The sequence below is a fragment of the Argopecten irradians genome, chromosome 12, assembly GCF_041381155.1.
Source record: "Argopecten irradians isolate NY chromosome 12, Ai_NY, whole genome shotgun sequence".
NCBI lineage: Eukaryota > Metazoa > Mollusca > Bivalvia > Pectinida > Pectinidae > Argopecten > Argopecten irradians.
The window spans coordinates 32,285,533-32,305,632 of NC_091145.1; the positions used below are offsets into that span (position 1 = coordinate 32,285,533).

At 36.3% G+C, this 20,100-nt stretch overlaps 2 protein-coding genes across 2 annotated transcripts; both read left to right on the plus strand.

The window, feature by feature from the left end:
* The first annotated feature begins 469 nt into the window (after positions 1-469).
* LOC138304610 (tripartite motif-containing protein 2-like) lies at positions 470-15,794 on the plus strand. Its single transcript, XM_069244778.1, has 2 exons — positions 470-527; positions 13,223-15,794. Exon 2 carries the CDS (start codon positions 13,252-13,254, stop codon positions 15,280-15,282), a length of 2,031 nt encoding a protein of 676 aa, XP_069100879.1. The 5' UTR covers positions 470-527; positions 13,223-13,251; the 3' UTR covers positions 15,283-15,794.
* LOC138336396 (tripartite motif-containing protein 2-like) lies at positions 7,953-10,562 on the plus strand. Its single transcript, XM_069285879.1, has one exon. The coding sequence runs from the start codon at positions 7,970-7,972 to the stop codon at positions 9,977-9,979; it is 2,010 nt and encodes a 669-aa protein (XP_069141980.1). The 5' UTR covers positions 7,953-7,969; the 3' UTR covers positions 9,980-10,562.
* Positions 15,795-20,100: the final 4,306 nt, after the last annotated feature.

Sequence of the window (20,100 nt, forward strand, 5' to 3'; positions counted from 1 at the left end):
CAGAAAGAAAGTGCTAAGCAATAAATACGCGGATTCACACAGTTTGCAAACAAAATTTCTTTCATACCACGATGAAATTAAAAAATAGTGACTTCGTATCAATGCTTAATTATTAGGTATAGATTATAGGCCATTAACGCCCTTTCGAAATCACAAAAATATGTTTATTTTGGAGGGATTTTAACTAGTAATTGTAAAGTTTTAGTAAAATATGGATATGCACAGTTTGAGCTATAGAAGATGCTTCATTCATCAATTAATATATCTCTCTATTATAAGTCATTATTTCACTACAACAGTAATATTATTTTCTATTGTGAACTGTATTTCTTCTGCTACGATAGAAACCAATAAATATCGTTGAATCTGATTAACGAAATTTATTAAATATTATATCCGGATATATGGAAACCAAATTCCGGGTATAATCTTGTTTGTATATTAGAATTATCCGAGACACGAGAGAGTTCTACAGAGACTGCACGTGTTTTTGTGAGAATCGACTGCTAAACGGAGTGGAAATTACAGTAAGTATAACCACTTATACGTAGACTTTATTTAATGCGTGGTTTTGTATGACATTTACACGAGACTTGCATATGTTATTTTAGTATGTATAAGCTATTGTGTAACGTGTTGTCTCACAGATGAAACCAAAATACAAAAGTAGACACTGTGCATACCATGAGTACTGATCATGATCAACCTGGACATCAGGTTTACCTCCCTTAGATCGCCCCGGTTGTCATGATAAACCAATAATGTTGAGAAATTTTGCTTTTATTTGTAACTGTTTGTATCCGGATCCATATGTCATCTGTTTAGCATTATAAACGTGGTCGTAAATTCACGTGTGTTTTTTAATTATATAATATATATCGCGGATTCGAGTTACATTATGTAAAATGTACAGCATTTACAATTATAACTCCCAGTAAAATAGCATGCGTATTGTAGTAATTTCACTGAATTTGAATATGCAACAGATTATCAGAGCAGGACAATTAACAAAATCTCTGAGTCCAAATTAGATTTTAAAATAATAAAATATTAATACTTTTGATTGTTTTTTTTCGAATGAAAAAAAATGAAAACTACAAATCGTCATTGGATATTTGACGTGCTTTTCACCAACAAGGAATTATGGTCAAGGTCATTCATATTAACAAACTTAATAGCGCTTTATCTCAGCATGCCGCAGACCCAATATTAGATCTCTAGACTTTCCCAAACTTGACAGGAAATCGTTTAAAGGTTTTAGTTGTTTTGGCCCCTGTGACCTTGAATGATTGTCAAACTTACATGTATTTATATTAACAAACTTGGTAGTCATTTATCACACCATCCTGCATGCCCAATAACATGTCTCGAGGCATTTCAGAAAATCACAAGAAGTCGTTTCAAGAATCAAGATTATTTTGGTCCCTGTGACCTTAAATGAAGGTCAATGTAATTCATATTAACTTGGTTCTAAAGTGTATCGTCATGCTACATGCACAATAGCAGACATCTAGGCCTTTCAGAACTTAAAAAAAAGTTGCTTGAAGATTTTAGATTTTTGGCCCACGTGACCTTGAATGAAGGTCAAGATAATTCATTCAAGGTCATTATCTTAACAAATACGGTAGTTGTTTATTCCAGCATACTATAGTTTCTTTATTAGATCTCTAGACCTTTCAGAACTTCACAAAAAAGAACACTAGAAGTCGTTTAAGAGTTATACGTTTTTTGGCCCCTGTGACCTTGAATAAAAGTCAAGGTCATTCATATTTACAAAATAAATAATCTTGACCGCCATTCAAGGTCATAGGGGTCAAATAGGCTAAAATATGTTACCGACTTCTTGTCAGTAACTAAGAGGCCTATCTATAGCTAGAGCCGCATGGAGCATGCTGGAGTAAAGGTCTACCAAGTTTTTTTTCCAAATAAATGACCTTGACCGCAATTCAAAGTCACAAAGGTCAAATACTAGACAAATAGGCTAAAATTTTTAAACTACTTCTTTTGAATGCGTGAAATATCTAGAGACCTGTAATAGCTACGAAGTTTGTTAAAATGAATGAATGACCATGACCTACATTAAACGTCACAGGGGGCAAATAGTCTTAACAATTTAAAATAATTCTTGTGAATAACTAAGAGGCTTGTATATCTCAAATTGGGCCTGTAGAATAGCGGAATGTATGGCCATCACGTTTGTTCAAATAAATGACATTAGCCACCATTCAAGGTCACAGGGATCCAAAGAGCTAAGATATTTTACGCCATTGACATACTAGGATGAAGGATGAAGTTTCTTCAAATAAATGACAGACCGTCATTCAAATTCATAGCTGTCATTATCACGGTGGGGAATCACGTGGTTTGTAGTTGGTGTGTTACACGAATCAAAATGGCGGCCGCCAGCAGTTTTGCCAGAAAAGGAGGTAAATCATTGAAAATACCCTTTGTATCGGCATTTTATAGTGACGAGCATATGCTATACATAATTCTAGACAAACCGATACCTTAGTTGTGTTGCAACGCTCTGTACTTTTCTGTAACATTCTGACCAAAGTTTTGAATCGGAGCGATTTTGCTCGTAGTAGAATTGGTAGTATACACGAACATACATGCTTTTCGTACGTTTTCTGTGTTTAGACGGAGCCATTCGCTGTAAATGTGATATTGTCTAAATGTTATAGTCTACATTCAATTGCACATCTAACCTTTCTTGCCGAAAACATCATGTTCATTGTTAATTCTTTGGTTTTGTAAAAGGATGAGTAAACACGTTCCGTTTTGGACTGATGAGTTGACACGAACTGCTACATATTTCCGTCAATTTGACTAATCTGGCAGACATTGATAGTGTGTGTTCAAGTATGTAACATTAACTTATACCAGTTAGAATTAAGAATAGTATACTTATTTAATTGATTAAACTTTAACACACAACATTGGAAGGTGAGAGGATATACCCGTTTGAAGTTGTGCAAGTGACCGAAAGTGGATGTCGTTTGCAGCTTCAGTCAAAATGGCAAATATGTACGTTGCTTTTTTAACGACAAATATGCCATACAAAACAACAGGAATCTGTAAAATATCCCGTACAGTCATTATTGGCTTACATCATGTTGATCTCCAGTGACTGCAGTCCAAGGGAATTTAAGCACTGTCGTTGGTAAATATATTGATGAATTACTTTTACTTTTTAGAGTGTTGAATATAACAAATTAGTGATTAATTTCTTAATTGTCTTTGAAATACAAGGGATCCCTGGTGTTATTCCACATGCATGTATATGTGTTTGACTATACAACTTCGGAATTTTTAGTGAGAGATGTTTAAGTCTTATTTCTGAAGGAAACAGTCATGATAGTGTGTCTTTCCTTAATTCACAATCTTTATTTCTTTATGCAAAATGGCGAGACTAGTTCCCTTTGTTATAACCGTAATTATTCTAATATAAAAAAAACTAGACACGATGCTCACAAGCGTTCCCATGTTCCAAAGAAAGACGTTCCCTACAAGTTTCGCGAATTTGAAATACACTGTGTGTGGTGTAGCCCATATTCCCTTTTAAAAGCCATTTTACAAATTTTGTATATTATCTGGAGCATATCAACATAACGATATGATACAAAGAATCAGTACGGAACCGACTCTAATTGATGTTTGGAAGATCATGCTTATGATTGATAACTAGTATAATTTACGTATATTGTACTTGTTTATTTTTACATTTGTATTTTTAATGTTAAGACTACTGTTTTTAAAATACTTAATAAATACATATTGAAGCATGGGTTTTGTTCATTAGTTTTATTTATACTCTTCTGTACAGTCCTATTTTAATCCGGTAGCATTCTTGATTCCTTGCAAGGAGACTTGACCCATCTGACACACAGGAACCTTTTTGTATGGCAACACATTAAACGTTCCTTCTTTCCGTCGTTCTGACCGGCGTTTTCTTCCGGTCTCTGAAAAATGCCAAATGTGTGTTATTGATGTTGTACAAATTACTTGTTTGATTTTCCCTTTGGATGGATAAAGTTATGGTAAGTATTATGTCAGCCTAAATTGGTTACGAGAAACCACCAATGTCTTTCTTTGACTAAGTTGTAGGTTCATTCTATAACATATTCATCTATAAAACTGATTAACAAACAAATCTCAACATTACCAACACTTAAAAACATTAAACGTGTGTGTTAGATACCGTATATATCTATATTGATCGTCTAGAAATGGACGGACACAGACAAAAAGTGTTATGACATTCCCCAATCTTCCCGTTTGTTTCCAGATGATATGCAGTCATGGCTTTGATGCAGTAAGTTGTGAATGTCCTGGATATTATAACAGTTGTCATTATATTGAACGATATTCCATTGAACGATAGCTTGTTAACATATTCCGTTAAATTTTAACCGCCCACATACTACATCATGCGGTTGATTCTAACTGGTATAAGTAATCATGTAAGCATACTTGAACATAAGTATTACAATATCATTATTTGACAGCTTAGTTCAAGTAACGGACATATGTAGCAGTTCGTGTCAACTCATCAATCCAAAACGGTACGTGTTTACTCATCCTTTCGTAAAACCAAAGAATTAACGATAACATGATGTTTTCTGCCAGAAATGTTAGATGTGCAATTGAATGTAGACTATAATATTTAGGCAATATCACATTTACAGCGAATGGCCCCATCTAAACACAGAAAACGTACGAAAAAGTGTATGTTCGTGTATACTACCAATTCTAAGTACGAGCAAAATCGCTCCGATTCAAAACTTTGGTCAGAATGTTACAGAAAAGTACAGAGCGTTGCAACATCGGTTTGTCTAGAATTATGTATAGCATATGCTCGTCACTTTAAAATGCCGATACAAAGGGTATTTTCAGTGACTTTCCTCCTTTTCTGGCAAAACTGCTGGCGGCCGCCATTTTGATTCGTGTAACACACCAACTACAGACCACGTGATTCCCCACCGTGATTATACAATCCTTTAATTGTTGATTAAAGAAAAGGTAACTTTTTTAGTCTATTTGATTCATTTTAACTTCTTTATTAATTCAAAGTTGGTTTGCCCCTCTGTATATTTTGCCTGTGCTGTATTGTGTCAATAGTCAGATGACCGGTTATTATAGAAAGATATCTGAAATTAAGGGAAAATCCAAAACTATAACCGAATATGCCAAAATATTTTGTAAAGATACGATTCCCCCATTCCCGTAAAAAGCTATTTCCTCTCGTACAAGCGTTTTTCCCGCGGTACCGCCTACACCTTGTGGTACATGTGTAGATGTTAAGATGAATATGAATCAAATATAGTTGATATCAGAATTACATTGCAATTTTAGCCACTAACACCAGATACAGATCTATTCAAATTGTCATTCATTCATGGTCCGTCCTTTCTTCCATCCTTCCTTTCGTTCACCCGTTAACAATTCTTGGTACCGCTATTTCTCAGAAAGTACTTGAAGGATCTTTAAATTCCATGAATAGTTTCCATTGGACTCTATAGTTATGTATAAATTCATTGTTGCATTTCGGAACCAATTGGTCAGCAAGATGGCCGATAGGTAGCTATCTTTTCAGCCCTGCTTCATCAAAACAATTCTAACATATCCTATTTGGAGTGTACACATGTTGCTTGAGATTCTCTCATAAAACAAACTTAAATAAGTGAAAAACTTGCTTTAAACATAGAACAACCTAAAGCTATGTATACCATTCATTGACTAAGTCTGCGGTTAATCAATCCCTGATGACCCTGCCAATGTGACCCTATATTATTATATATGGCTATATGGTTTGCTCGTACCTGATTGGCTGAAACTACACTTTCCTGCCTCGATGATATTAATTATATAGGGTCTTACAGAGGTGGTATAGAAATATATTTGGTTCATGGCAGACGTACGTTGTACAGCTAATTCATGGACCCATTCCAATATATTTCTATACAACCCCTGTATATACATGTAACTTTATGCCACACCTTTTTTTGACCTGTTGAACTGGTAACTGTTAGTTCAATGCTGTGCAAAAATGTGAGTCTTAGAGCTGTTAAAATTACAACTGTGATATGATTTGAAGTCAAACACTTGAATGTGACATTCTAATTCACAATCAAATACTATAGAGACAGAAACACTTACAAAATATACATAATTGTTGTTAACGTCATCCCATCTGCTAGGAGTGACGTCAATGACATTATCAAAACTGATTTTAGAGGTGTAGCTTTTTAATATCATTATCCGACGAGTACTTTTGCTGTAAATTGATTGGCCGATACGTTTCTCAGAAGTATTCATCAACTGCAATATCAACCCAAAAATTAGCTGCGAAAAGCACGATCTGTCTCAAATATCATATGTAGACTCTCCTTAGATGCATTGTAGGAGTAATTATGGATTGTGACAGTTTTTGTATTCATCATTTCTCCAAATATACTGGAATATCTCTCTGAAATTTTATTTATGCCTGGAGTTCTACAAATTGCATTTTGTGAAAAAGCAGCCATCTTTGATTTTGACACTGACAAGGTACTGAAGAGGTCTTGAATTGTCTGCTTGGTGCACTTCAATATTGTGTATTCAATTATCTTCATTAATGCACCCTTTCGCAAAGTTTCGTAAATATTTGAAATATCATAATTAGACCTTTTGAGATCGCCAGAGTGTATATTTAAGATAGGATGATAAAATTTGTTATTTTATTATTGGTGGAGGATAACTTGCTACATCCATAGGTCAATGTAAACAGATATCCCCTTATGATTTACATACATTTGTCGTCCTATTGAAAATTTGTTGAAAACAAAGAAAACAAGCTGTATAATTACAAAAAAGTTCGTTCTCTTTCTCTCTCTCTCTCTCTCTCTCTCTCTCTCTCTCTCTCTCTCTCTCTCTCTCTCTCTCTCTTTTTCTCTCCCTCTCTTAGGCGGAACCAGTGTGTTAGAAGTCAAGTCGTGGTTCCGTCTGATTGCAGTCTCAGTGTCAGTCTAGTTTTGAGTCTGACTGGGGCCTAGTGTGGCCCTTTATTTATAATTGATTGGTACGTGACTGGTGCACGTGCCGTTAGAACAATACTTGCCCCAAAGGTTACCAAGTCCATCATACAATGCAATCTGTGAAATTTATTAAATTTACTTTAGAATATAGCCTTACCGGAGCCTGATGCAGGCTTACCAAAATATAAATGTTTTGATTCTCCGACTGGACTTGGTTGAGACTGGACAGAACCGGACTGTTATATGAAACATTTTGCATTCATAAAAACTGTTGCACAAAAAAACAATTTACTACTATTCGGTCGGTCTACTAGTTTTGCAATGCCTTAAAACAATAAACTGGCTGCAATCGTATGTAAACAATCCCGCGATACTGACCTTTATGTATACTACACATCGGTATTAGGTCTAAGTGACTTTATATACACCACAATAATGCACTATGAAATTAAACACAGTCCAATAAATATAAATATGGTTGTTATTAAACAACTAATACTTGTACACTAACAAAATACATTATAATTTAACTCAGCCCCGCGATTTGCTTTGTATACGATTAACATGGCAACTTCTGTCAAAGTTCAACAGGTGCACCACTTCCTGTTTACCTAGTGGGGATATTCAAATATTATATTTATCACTCATAATTTTTTTCGGGACTTAAGCAAGACTACCAGCCTGTCTAGATAAGATCTTTAAACGATTCAAATGTGTAATTTTTCGTAGAAATGCAGTGTCAAATAAAAAATGTGAAAATGAGATGTCCGTTTAAATGAACAAGTCAGCAACTTTAATAGTAATGTTTAAGTGCATTGGGTTGCTATCAAATCCCAAATAAAATTTAAATAATCACAACCAAAAAGCCATAATTTGTAAAACACAAAAGCCTTTCTGGTTAGCATCTAAATTTCGGTAATTTTCTTTTAGATAAAACTGATACCACCGTAAACATGGCGGAGGGCGGTAGCGAAGACAAAACGTCGACTGGTGTCCCTAGAAGTCAGTCTCTCTACGCTCTAGATCTAGAATGTCCTATTTGTCTGGAACAGCTACAACATCCAAAGTCTCTCCCCTGTCTACATTCATTCTGCCAGGAATGTCTTGGCAGCTACATCACCAAGGAGCTGTCAGGTAAAATGGTGTCGTCGTCCTCTTTCTCCTGTCCTGTTTGCCGTAAGATCACAGAACCGCTGAATCAGTCAGAAGACAAAAAGAGGTGGGCTGAACAGTTTCCTACCAATAACCTAGCAGTCGAAATGATCAGACATTTACTAAATACAGATGACATTATAATGACATGTACGCCCTGTGAAAAGAAAGGAAACGTTAATATAGAGGCAAAGTTTTGGTGCGCTCAAAACAAATCTTACTTCTGTGAAAACTGCAAAACAAATCTTCATGATTTAGTTCATGGAAATTGTGAACCCGAAAATATCACGGAATGGAATAAGTCTAGTGCAATCCGACGGAAGATGTCGGCTACTGAATGTGAGAAGCATAAAGAAAAACTGGAATATTACTGTGAAGATCATCAGATATTAGGATGTAATAAGTGTTTCATCGTCGACCACCTGAAGTGTGAGGTAGTTACATCTGTAGGGGACTTGCGGGACAAGCTGACAGGTAGAAGGATTGACAGATTTCTTAAAAAACTGTGGAAATGCGTAGACGCCATGGAAACATTAATAAAAGACGCAGATGAGCAACTGCAGTCCATGTCAGTAAGTAAAGTCACCGCGTTACAAAGCTTATCAGACCTGCGTACAAAGATTAATGACAGGTTGGATACACTTCAGAAGGAGCTTACAGATAAACTGACAGCGTTATTCAAAGAGGAGAAAGAAAATCTAGATACATCTAGACAGAAGTGTGAGCGACTGATGTTTGCTATGCGGAAAACCCTGGCTTCATTCAATAATACTGTCTTGATGGATGAATCAGTGGAGACTATCAGACTGTTCCAGAGAGGACAGGCGGAGGTAGAATCGTGTAAGGGACTTGTACATGAGTTGGAGAAGTCATCTCAATCTAACAGTCTGAGACATGAATACAACCCTGAATCGCAGACCAGTCTTACCCTGGGGAAAATGGTCGTCCATCAACAGCATAGGAGACTTCCAGCCACACCGTTAAGTACGCCATTTTCTAAACATCGGTTAAAAATGACAGGGAAGTTCAATATCGAAGTTCTATCGGACGATGATGCATGTTGTGCCATGGGTATTGTTCTCCTGTCAGCTGGACGTGTTGTGGTAGCAGACTCGAACAACTATAAAGTGAAACTTTTCACAAAGGAAGGTGATTTTCATTGTGAAGTAGGATTGGATACAGATCTCGGAGACCTTTGTCGCATTAATGACAACACTGTGGCAGTAGCACTGACATATGACAAAATCATATGTATTCTCACAGTGCAAGATTTAACCTTGTCCATCCAATCCAAAATAGAGGTTCAATATATATCTGGACACCGAATTGAAGGCATTACCTTTGCTAATGATTCATTTGTTGTTAGTACAGGCAAATCACTCTACAACATATCAAAAACCGAAGGTAAAGATTCAGAAAGGCTTCACCCAATTAAATACTTTTGCAAGGGTCTCGCGTATGACAATTTGAATGGACACATTATCTCTTGCATCAATTCAAATCGGTGTGATACATCAGTGGCGAAGATCAAGTTGTCTGACGGGTCTTGTACAGAGTTACTGAAGGTCGGAGTCGTAGAGCGTACGGAAGGTATAGACGTAGATATGGAGGGTAACGTTTATGTGTGTGGATGTTACTCCCACAACGTCATACAGATTGCTGAAGGCGGAACCAACGTCAGGGAACTGCTGACGTTATCAGATGGAATAAAATATCCGAGGGCGATTTCTTTGCTGGGCGACCAAGTAGTCATCACAGGTGTCGATCGAAACGAAAGCAATCTGGTGTACATGTTCCAGCTGCTCGTGTAATAACACACTAAGATATAGACTGAGTTACATTCTTGTCATTAACAGTTAGGTATAAGCTTGTGTTAACATAATGACTTCATACTTACATGGAAAAAATAGGCCATAGTCTGTCACAGCTGACTTTACATTAACGCTACTTATAAATACAGTTTTTCCCGGTATTAGTGGACGACTAGAATACGTATTGTAATGGTGGGCGTTGCATAGCGATCAGCGGAAGTAAAATGAAGGTTATGGTACAATTTCATATGACTTGTACTGGCCAAAACATTAACTTTTTGCTAGTAACTTTGATAATATTATACAGACGAATATCATAGGAGTTTTTTCGGAAACCTTGAATGTATTTACGATTTCATAGTTTTGATACCATTATCACCAATGAAAATACGTTACACTGCAAGATGTGCGAACAAGACGAATACCAAATTGTCTATGAATATCTAGATGAGTTCTTAAGACTATTTTACCTCATTAAAAACGCACGGCTTTACAAACCTGTTAAAGATGGTAAATCACTGACAAACATGTTTTTCTCTATCAAAAACAGAAGTAGACGAGTAAGTATTTCTCTTCGGGTACAAAAGTTCGGGTACAAAAGTTACTTACTTTATACCATTACCACCATTGAAATGTTTGAGCTTCTAATTTTACTTAAAGATAAAATGTTAAAAAAAATATTAGTTGCGTTCCGAAAACAATCCATGACGCTATATGTCCTATGTGCAATTAAGTACTGATTGTGCATGCACAAAACAAAAGAAAAAGCAGTTATTTTAAGATTTTGTTGTGTTAATTACACATATATATGCACGGTTTAGCACCAATAATTTTTCAAAGGATGAGTATTGTTTATGCTCAGTCGGCGGTGAAGCATCTTTATACGATCCTCGCTTGGAGGATATCTCCATTTCTTAAAGTGTACTTGTTCGGTGACGCCATGAACATATTACCAAATAAACGTTAATACGTAGACCTTTTATCATTATCTTAGACTGAATGATGATGTTTGTGTAATGATTTGTTTCCGAAGAATGTGTAACCCTTGACAATCATTAAAGCTTAACAAATTATACTGTCTGTATTGCGTTTAGCATTGCATTAGCTTAAAAGCATCCAGTGATGTTTTAAGATATTTAATATATAAGCACTATTATGTTGCTTTTTTCCAAAATGTTTCAATTTCATATGTAGACACCTCTTGGGCCGTAGTTCCGTTACCATTATGTAATTTATCTATTATGTAACTTCGCTTGAACCCTAGTGGTGTATATTGCATTTTTGGTAATGGTTGGATACAATATTGCTATCAGACAGATTTGACAATGAAGTGTGTCACCTCTATTTCTAGAACGTATTGATGTGATCAGATAATAAGATTGCCGACAGGCTGCCAATTTGAGTTTAGCTCACCTGGTTCGTCAACGTTTCCTTTAAATCGCTTCTAGTCATAGAGCTCTACATGGATTGTTACCTTTAGCCAGAAACATCATCTGGAGAAGGGTAACAGAGTTTGTACTAATTTTGGCTCGGATTCCCCGAGAGCAGGAGGGGCAGGGTCCAAAAAATGGGAAATAGAGGTAAATCATTTAAACACTACTAATCATACAGTTTTGCATGGATTGTTACCAAATTTGGCAAGAAACATCATTGGTGGAAGGGAACAAAACTTGTATAAATGTTGGCTCTGAGCTCCCGTGAGCGGAAGGGGTGGGGCCTAATAGGGGAAATAGAGGTGAATCCTTTAAATCGCTATTAGTCAAAGAGTTTTGCATGGACTGTTTAAATGTTGCCTCTGACCCCTGAGTTAAGTCTTTAAATTCCTCCTGAAAAGAAACAATGATCTTGTATTCAGAACATTACTTTGCATTACAAACCAGATGAGCGATACAGGCCCTCTGGGCCTCTTGTTACAATCAATAGTTAATTTCCATTATTTCTCAGAAAAAAGATTATGTCGTTATTGTAAATATATGTTATCCCTGGTCCTGAAATGCATGTACTGCGTTGCGCAATTGAAAAGCAGCAAATTAGACGTCATTCTTTGAGTTTTGACATTGTTTTTCAAATTAGAGTTAAGAGTCGTGTGTAATAAAATATTTAAATGGTAAAGTAAAGCAGACAAAACATCTATCTTTTTTTTTTACTAATGAAGGTCTACCATTGGTGGGCGTCAAAATCTCTCTTGGATTTGATGTGAGCGAGGAAAAGGATTTTATTTCAATCCTGTAAAATTAGAAGAAAAGTTGTTTAAGCATTAAACTGTCTTTCTATGGCATTTATGGTCTATATAGATGCCAGGGCTTTGCAGACAATCTTATAATTCGCGCTAGCGCATTATGAGATGATTGTCTGCAAAGCTCTGGCATCTATATAGACCATAGATGACATAGGAAGATAGTTTAATGCTTATATTTATATCATCAACTCAGTTTAGGGTATCTGCATTAATATTGTTAAAGCTAGACCAGGAAAACCGTTTATCAAAGAAGATTGAATCCACAAGATGGAACAGCCATTTTGACGGTGATCAGTTGACGTCACCAGGTCAACATTAGTGACGTCATAATGGTCATGTTTGGGTGTCAGTTATACCGTCATATACTTCACTTTGCCTTGGTTAGTTTATATAGTAGAAGTGACAAGCAAATGTAAATATTCACCTATAGAAAGTGATTATTCTGGCCTGTAAACACAACACTTTTGCGTGCAAACGCGCAATAATCATTGCGGATGAACCGCTAATTAGTGCGATAATTATTGTGCTCTTTTACATTATTCCTGCGTACGAACGAAATAATAATGCGCTTGAACGCAATTTCTATATGTTTGAACGTAATACCTATTACGCTCACACGCAAAAAAGGTCGTTCCCAACTCCAAGATGGCCATCATGACACTTTATTTATATCATTTCCAATACGACTGCCAATGTTGTCAGATGCCTGTTAAGACCCTTGGCAATCTTGTTTATTTTTCTATGTCCTTTTCCAGCCACCTAGAATATCCTACTGGGTAGTTTATGAGAGAAAAAGTGCAAAGTCAAGTTGGGTACGCGCCCGGTTTGATTGACAGCTGGCAAACCGCCATTAACAGATTTTCGGCTACTATTTAGAGTAGAAAGAATATAACATTTGTAGCACTCGGAAAACTAAGTATTTCGACTTGTCAATGTCCCATTAAGATAGTAACCATATTATATTTCTCTTATGTCTGATTAGTAGTTAATATTTGTTGTTTCAGATAACACAGAATGAGATACCACCATTAACATGACGGAGGGCGGTAACCAAGAAAATATGTCGACTGATGTCCTTAGAAGTCAGTCTCTCGACGCTCTTGACCTAAAATGTCCTATTTGTCTGGAACAGCTACAACATCCAAAGTCTCTCCCCTGTCTACATTCATTCTGCCAGGAATGTCTTGGCAGCTACATCACCAAGGAGCTGTCAGGTAAAATGGCCCCGTCGTCCTCTTTCTCCTGTCCTGTTTGCCGTAAGATCACGGAGCCGGTACATCAGGCGGACGACAAAGAGAGATGGGCCGAAGAGTTCCCTACCAATAAGATGGCAGTCGAAATGATTAGACATTTACAAAATGCCGATTCCCTGATAATGACATGTACGCCATGTAAAAAGAAAGGAAATATAAATATAGTGGCAAAGTTTTGGTGCGATCAAAACAAATCTTACTTCTGTGAAAACTGCAAAACAAACCTTCATGATTTAGTTCACGGAAATTGTGAACCTGAAAATATCATGGAATGGAATAAGTCAAGTGCAATCCGACGGAAGATGTCGGCTACTGAATGTGAGGAGCATAAAGAGAAAATCGAGTACTTCTGTGAAGCTCATCAGATGTTGGGATGTAATAAGTGTGTAATCGTCAATCACCGGACGTGCGAAGTAGTTACATCTGTAGATGACTTCCGGGCCAAACTGTCAAATGGGGGAATCGAACGTCTTCCTGAAGAACTTCAGAGATGTGTAGAAGTCTTGGAGGAATTGATAAAAGACGTTGCGGAACAGTTACACACGTTAACCGAAGACCAAGTCATAGCGTTGCAAAGTTTGACTGACCTTCGTTCGAAAATCAATGAGAAATTGGATACACTTCAGAAGGAGCTTATAGAAAAACTGACAGCGTCATTCGTAGAGGAGAAAGAAACCTTTGATATCACAAGAAAGAAGTGTGAGCGGCTGATGTTCGCTATGCAGAAGACCCTGACGTCATCACAGGATATTGCCCTGGTGGGCGACACCCTGGGAACGATTAGGGTGTTCCAGAGAGGACAGGCGGAGGTAGAGTCATGTAAGGAACTTATACGGGAGTTAGAAGAATCGTCTAGATCCATTACACTTAAACATAAATATAACTCTGACATAGTGGACAAAAAGATCAGTCGTTCTCTTGGAAAGATAGCCGTGCGTAAACAAGAGAGGGGACTTCCAATCAGATGGGATAGCATACCACTTTTTAAACGCAAATTGAGGATGGTGAGAAAGTTCAGTATCAAACTAACTTCAGACAAGGATAATTGTGGTGCATATGGAATAGTCCTCTTGTCTGGTGGGCGAATTGTTGTCGGGGACAGCTGCAACAAGAAAGTGAAACTCTTCACAGACAATGGTGATTTTCATTTTGAGTTAGGACTTCGATCTGAATCCTGCGATCTTTGTCGTATTGATGACACCTCTGTGGCAGTAATGCTGGTTAGTGCTAAAACAATATGTATTGTCACCGTTCAGAATTTCGAATTATCAATCCTATCTCATATAAAAATACAAAACATTGCTCCCGACTTTCCTTACGGTGTTGCATTCGTCAACAATTCGTTTGTTATCAGTACAACAAGCATAACAACATCACTTCACGCTGTGCCAAGGTATGGTCGTAAAGGTAGTAAAGCTACAAAGCTGCACCAAATGGAATCAAAATGTCTGCATCTCGCCAATGACCACTTGAATGAACACGTGTTTGCCAGCATTTATGCTGCTAAATCTGAAGACGACATGGCTGTGATCCGACTGTCGAATGGGATGCATACAGATGTACTGAAGTTCGGGGTCGTGGAGGGTACGACAGGTTTAGACGTAGACAGGGAGGGTAACGTGTATGTGTGTGGATCAAGATCTCACAACATCATACAGATGTCTGGGGACGGTACCAACGTCAGAGAACTGTTGACGTCAGCAGATGGAATTGAAAGTCCAAGGGCGATTTCGTTGTTGAATGACAAAGTAGTCATCACAAATGACTCTTCAAACCGAGCGAATATAGTTCACGTGTTTCAGCTCGTTTAATAGCAAACTATATCTCATCGACTCTTGTGTTTACATACACAGGAAGTGAAAGATCATTTAGAAATTGGATTTGTCATTATTTTGAAATTTGATTCATATATTTAATCTTATTGCACATGACAAACTCGCGAATATGATTGTATCACCTATTCGAATGGCTGATTTGTCTTTAAGGTTTTCAAAAGTGAGATCACACACTATTGCTATGAAAGACCAAATTTCGAAAGACACAGTATTGAAGAATATTCAAAGGACCATAATATTAAGAACTTTGGCAGCAATATTGACTGCAGAAAGATAATTCTCTACGTTAAAAATCAAATAAGATTGCACTGTTTAATTTCAATTCCATTGACGCCACCTTGGTTAACGTCAAAGATCAGCTTGAGATAACGAATTTGAATGGTGGACGGGATGAATATATTTTCGTTGTTTCAAATGAATTTAATGGCGAGATTGATTTAATTAAATATCTTTTTAAGATTTCCAAGATACCACATCTTTGGTTTTTTTTCCTTTTTTTCAGTGGAGCATTCATTTAATTCAGATTGACTCATCAGAGTGATATCTCCTGTCCAAGTAATATCGCATAATACAAACCAATGTAAGATCTAAGAACTCCCCGTTCGAGGTCACCTCGGCATGACCCTTGGCATAGAATCGGAATAACTCTGGACATACTATATAAAACTATCAACCAAACCGCAGGCGACACGCTGATTGGCTAACCATAACGGTTATGCTGAGGTGACCCCGAATAGGAAGTTGTAAGATCGTGTTTTGGAGCGTACGGTAGAGTATCGTAGTGGAGCAGAATTACAAGTCTAAATTTAATAAGATTACAAACCAACTTGTTTCCATTATTCACATTTTCCCGTTTTAGTCCTTAAGTCTTAGGACTATTGGCAGCGCATTTGCCGGAAGTAAGCGTTTTTTAACCCCCCCCCCCACCCTTCCCGGCTGACGTTTTAAAGGAATAGGCATTCATTGGTGATATTTATGATAACATTTGCATTCATATAAAACAGAAAATAGTTTAGAATAATTTTTAAGTTTATCTTGAAACATTATATCATTAACAAGTCATTTGACAAAGAAAAGTAAACAGTAACCAAGAGTTATCTCCAAAACCGTTCTGTGTACATTAGACAAGTGCCCTAGTTGTGTCTTTTGTTATTGCGGACCTTCCATTATTTATTTTTTTCCGTTACCATGGAAACTTAGTGAAAGTACCGAATCACTGTTTCTTTTTGTTTTCGGGCTATAACTCTAAAACGGTTCAACCAAGCTCCATGAAACTTTTCGTAGATATCTGGTCACTGTTTCTTTATATTACCTACTGTTATTCTTTCAGTTTTGCAATACTCACACTTTTTGAAGTTATACTTAAAATAATTGTTACTTTGACCTTGATGTATTTGGGTTTGTATACCAACTGAGGGGCGCGGGGGATAATGCCATGCTTTGCGGCTCCTTTTTGAATTTTTCTTTAAAACAGGACACCTTCTTAATTAAGTAAACCTATTGTCATGTAGTTTTGTTTACAAAATATAATTATGTATTCAAACATATATATTCAAAATCTGGTGAGGATTGGTGACTATTACTAACATGTAAAAAATGTATAATTCTATATCTTAGGATATAGGTTTTACAATGTATAGACATTTTGTTCATTCTTTACTGCACTAGATCTGTTGGGTAATAAATGGATTGAATTGTATTGTTGGACTAACACTTATGTACCCAAGTCCGAATGTTACAGCAGTTCCAGGCAAAACAATTCGTGACAAGTGGACAGAATTAGTGTCAGTGTTACGGAATATTTCAGGAAATACTCATAGAAACGGGTTCATATCCCATTACTATACTGCCAATACCCCATTACCTTCATGATAGTTTTAGTGGTCAAACCTGTCGATGTAATGCTGAGGTGACCCCGAATAGGAAGTTGTAAGATCGTGTTTTGGAGCGTACGGTAGAGTATCGTAGTGGAGCAGAATTACAAGTCTAAATTTAATAAGATTACAAACCAACTTGTTTCCATTATTCACATTTTCCCGTTTTAGTCCTTAAGTCTTAGGACTATTGGCAGCGCATTTGCCGGAAGTAAGCGTTTTTTAACCCCCCCCCCCCCCCCCCACCCTTCCCGGCTGACGTTTTAAAGGAATAGGCATTCATTGGTGATATTTATGATAACATTTGCATTCATATAAAACAGAAAATAGTTTAGAATAATTTTTAAGTTTATCTTGAAACATTATATCATTAACAAGTCATTTGACAAAGAAAAGTAAACAGTAACCAAGAGTTATCTCCAAAACCGTTCTGTGTACATTAGACAAGTGCCCTAGTTGTGTCTTTTGTTATTGCGGACCTTCCATTATTTATTTTTTTCCGTTACCATGGAAACTTAGTGAAAGTACCGAATCACTGTTTCTTTTTGTTTTCGGGCTATAACTCTAAAACGGTTCAACCAAGCTCCATGAAACTTTTCGTAGATATCTGGTCACTGTTTCTTTATATTACCTACTGTTATTCTTTCAGTTTTGCAATACTCACACTTTTTGAAGTTATACTTAAAATAATTGTTACTTTGACCTTGATGTATTTGGGTTTGTATACCAACTGAGGGGCGCGGGGGATAATGCCATGCTTTGCGGCTCCTTTTTGAATTTTTCTTTAAAACAGGACACCTTCTTAATTAAGTAAACCTATTGTCATGTAGTTTTGTTTACAAAATATAATTATGTATTCAAACATATATATTCAAAATCTGGTGAGGATTGGTGACTATTACTAACATGTAAAAAATGTATAATTCTATATCTTAGGATATAGGTTTTACAATGTATAGACATTTTGTTCATTCTTTACTGCACTAGATCTGTTGGGTAATAAATGGATTGAATTGTATTGTTGGACTAACACTTATGTACCCAAGTCCGAATGTTACAGCAGTTCCAGGCAAAACAATTCGTGACAAGTGGACAGAATTAGTGTCAGTGTTACGGAATATTTCAGGAAATACTCATAGAAACGGGTTCATATCCCATTACTATACTGCCAATACCCCATTACCTTCATGATAGTTTTAGTGGTCAAACCTGTCGATGTAATGCGCTACTCCTGAGTTTACTTGCATCCCCAATGCTCAAGGGGTCACTATCACTGAACTTATATCCACCCCTTACAATTGTAAGGAATCTTTGTATTATTATATGAGATGTAATTGTAATTATTCGAATTAGTGTTACATAACATCCCTTCCACTTTGTAATATTTAGTATTTGTTTTTCTAGAAGTTGAACACAAATATTTCATGTCTTGGCACGAAGGAAAGAATATAAAAACAAATATTGATTCATTGCTTTCACTTTTACAAGCATTATATGCGAAGACTATATCTATATGCATTATAAAGATGTGTACTAATTATTGATAAAAAACTTCGATATAAAGGAAATCTCTTATGGCAAAACTTGCCATTTATATTGATAAAAAAAACTTTGATATGGAGCTAGGCCACCCTGTAGTTTACTAATTTATTATACCACCAATATAACACGCATTGAGTTGATTCAATTCTCACACTATTGCCAAATTGTTAAGTTTTTCACTTTTTACAATTAAGCAAATTCTGAAGGACTGCAGCACTTACAGTGCTTTGATTATATCTGACGACTTATTCCTGGCTATTGAAATATATTGTTCTATAATATACATGTGGTTGGAAAATTTTTCGATAATTGATCAAATAAATACTTAAACGACTCCCCATACGACATCCATACAAATATCACAGGGGGCCAACTCAATGAAAATGGATGTTGTCATACATTTTTTGTCTTTGGAGGATTGACTGATGAGTGTATATGTCAGTCATGTGACTTTTTTTTAAAATACGAGATTTGAAAAATTATTAAAAAATCGGGATATTTACTATAAAACAGAGAAAAGGACGACAGTTGCCATATTGGATTTTTTACCCCCACCTCGATTAAAATTAATTTTTTCACAATAGTATACTTTTTTCCTAGAGTCATAGTCACAAACAATATTTATTTGTTTGGAAACCTACATAAGATGGTTGGCCACGAATATATGCATTGACACGTCGGACACTCCGTATACGCATCTCTTGACATAGGACATTGCTTTTACTCACCGTTGCTTTCGCCACCATTTTTGTGTACAGCCCCGACTTTGAAAAACGAGCGCCCGGCTTTGATGCGACAGCTCACGCTAAAACATTTACCAGTGTGATACAGTTGTAAAAATGATGTTTTAAACTGTCTGAAAGGTATCAATTATGGAATTTAAAAGCACGATTTGATTTTGGAAAACCACGTCTAGCGAATGCCTATTGAATGTGACAGATGGAACAATATACGAAATTCGAGATGAGTTCCATTATCTATTCAACTGTGATGAAAATCAATTATTATCAAATAGAAAGAAATTTATATCAAGACAATATTATGAAAGACCAAATACTTTTAAATTTGATACTCCTTTTAAATAGGTAGTCAACAATGAACTTATTACACTTACATAACTAATATACATGATAGACTTAACTCAGTTCCTTAATATAACCAGTATACCATTCGTATTGTAGGTGTGTAATATGTACTGTACTATTTCGTTGTTAATGCTGTTTACATGTATATGTCCTGTTTATATATTCTCTACACAACTGTTTATACGTTTACGAGAATATAAAATCATCGTCATTGTTACCTCAAGTTTTACCAAGAGATAGTCCAGGAGTGGATATAACGACAGTAATAGTAACCCATGGAGTAGCAAGGATGA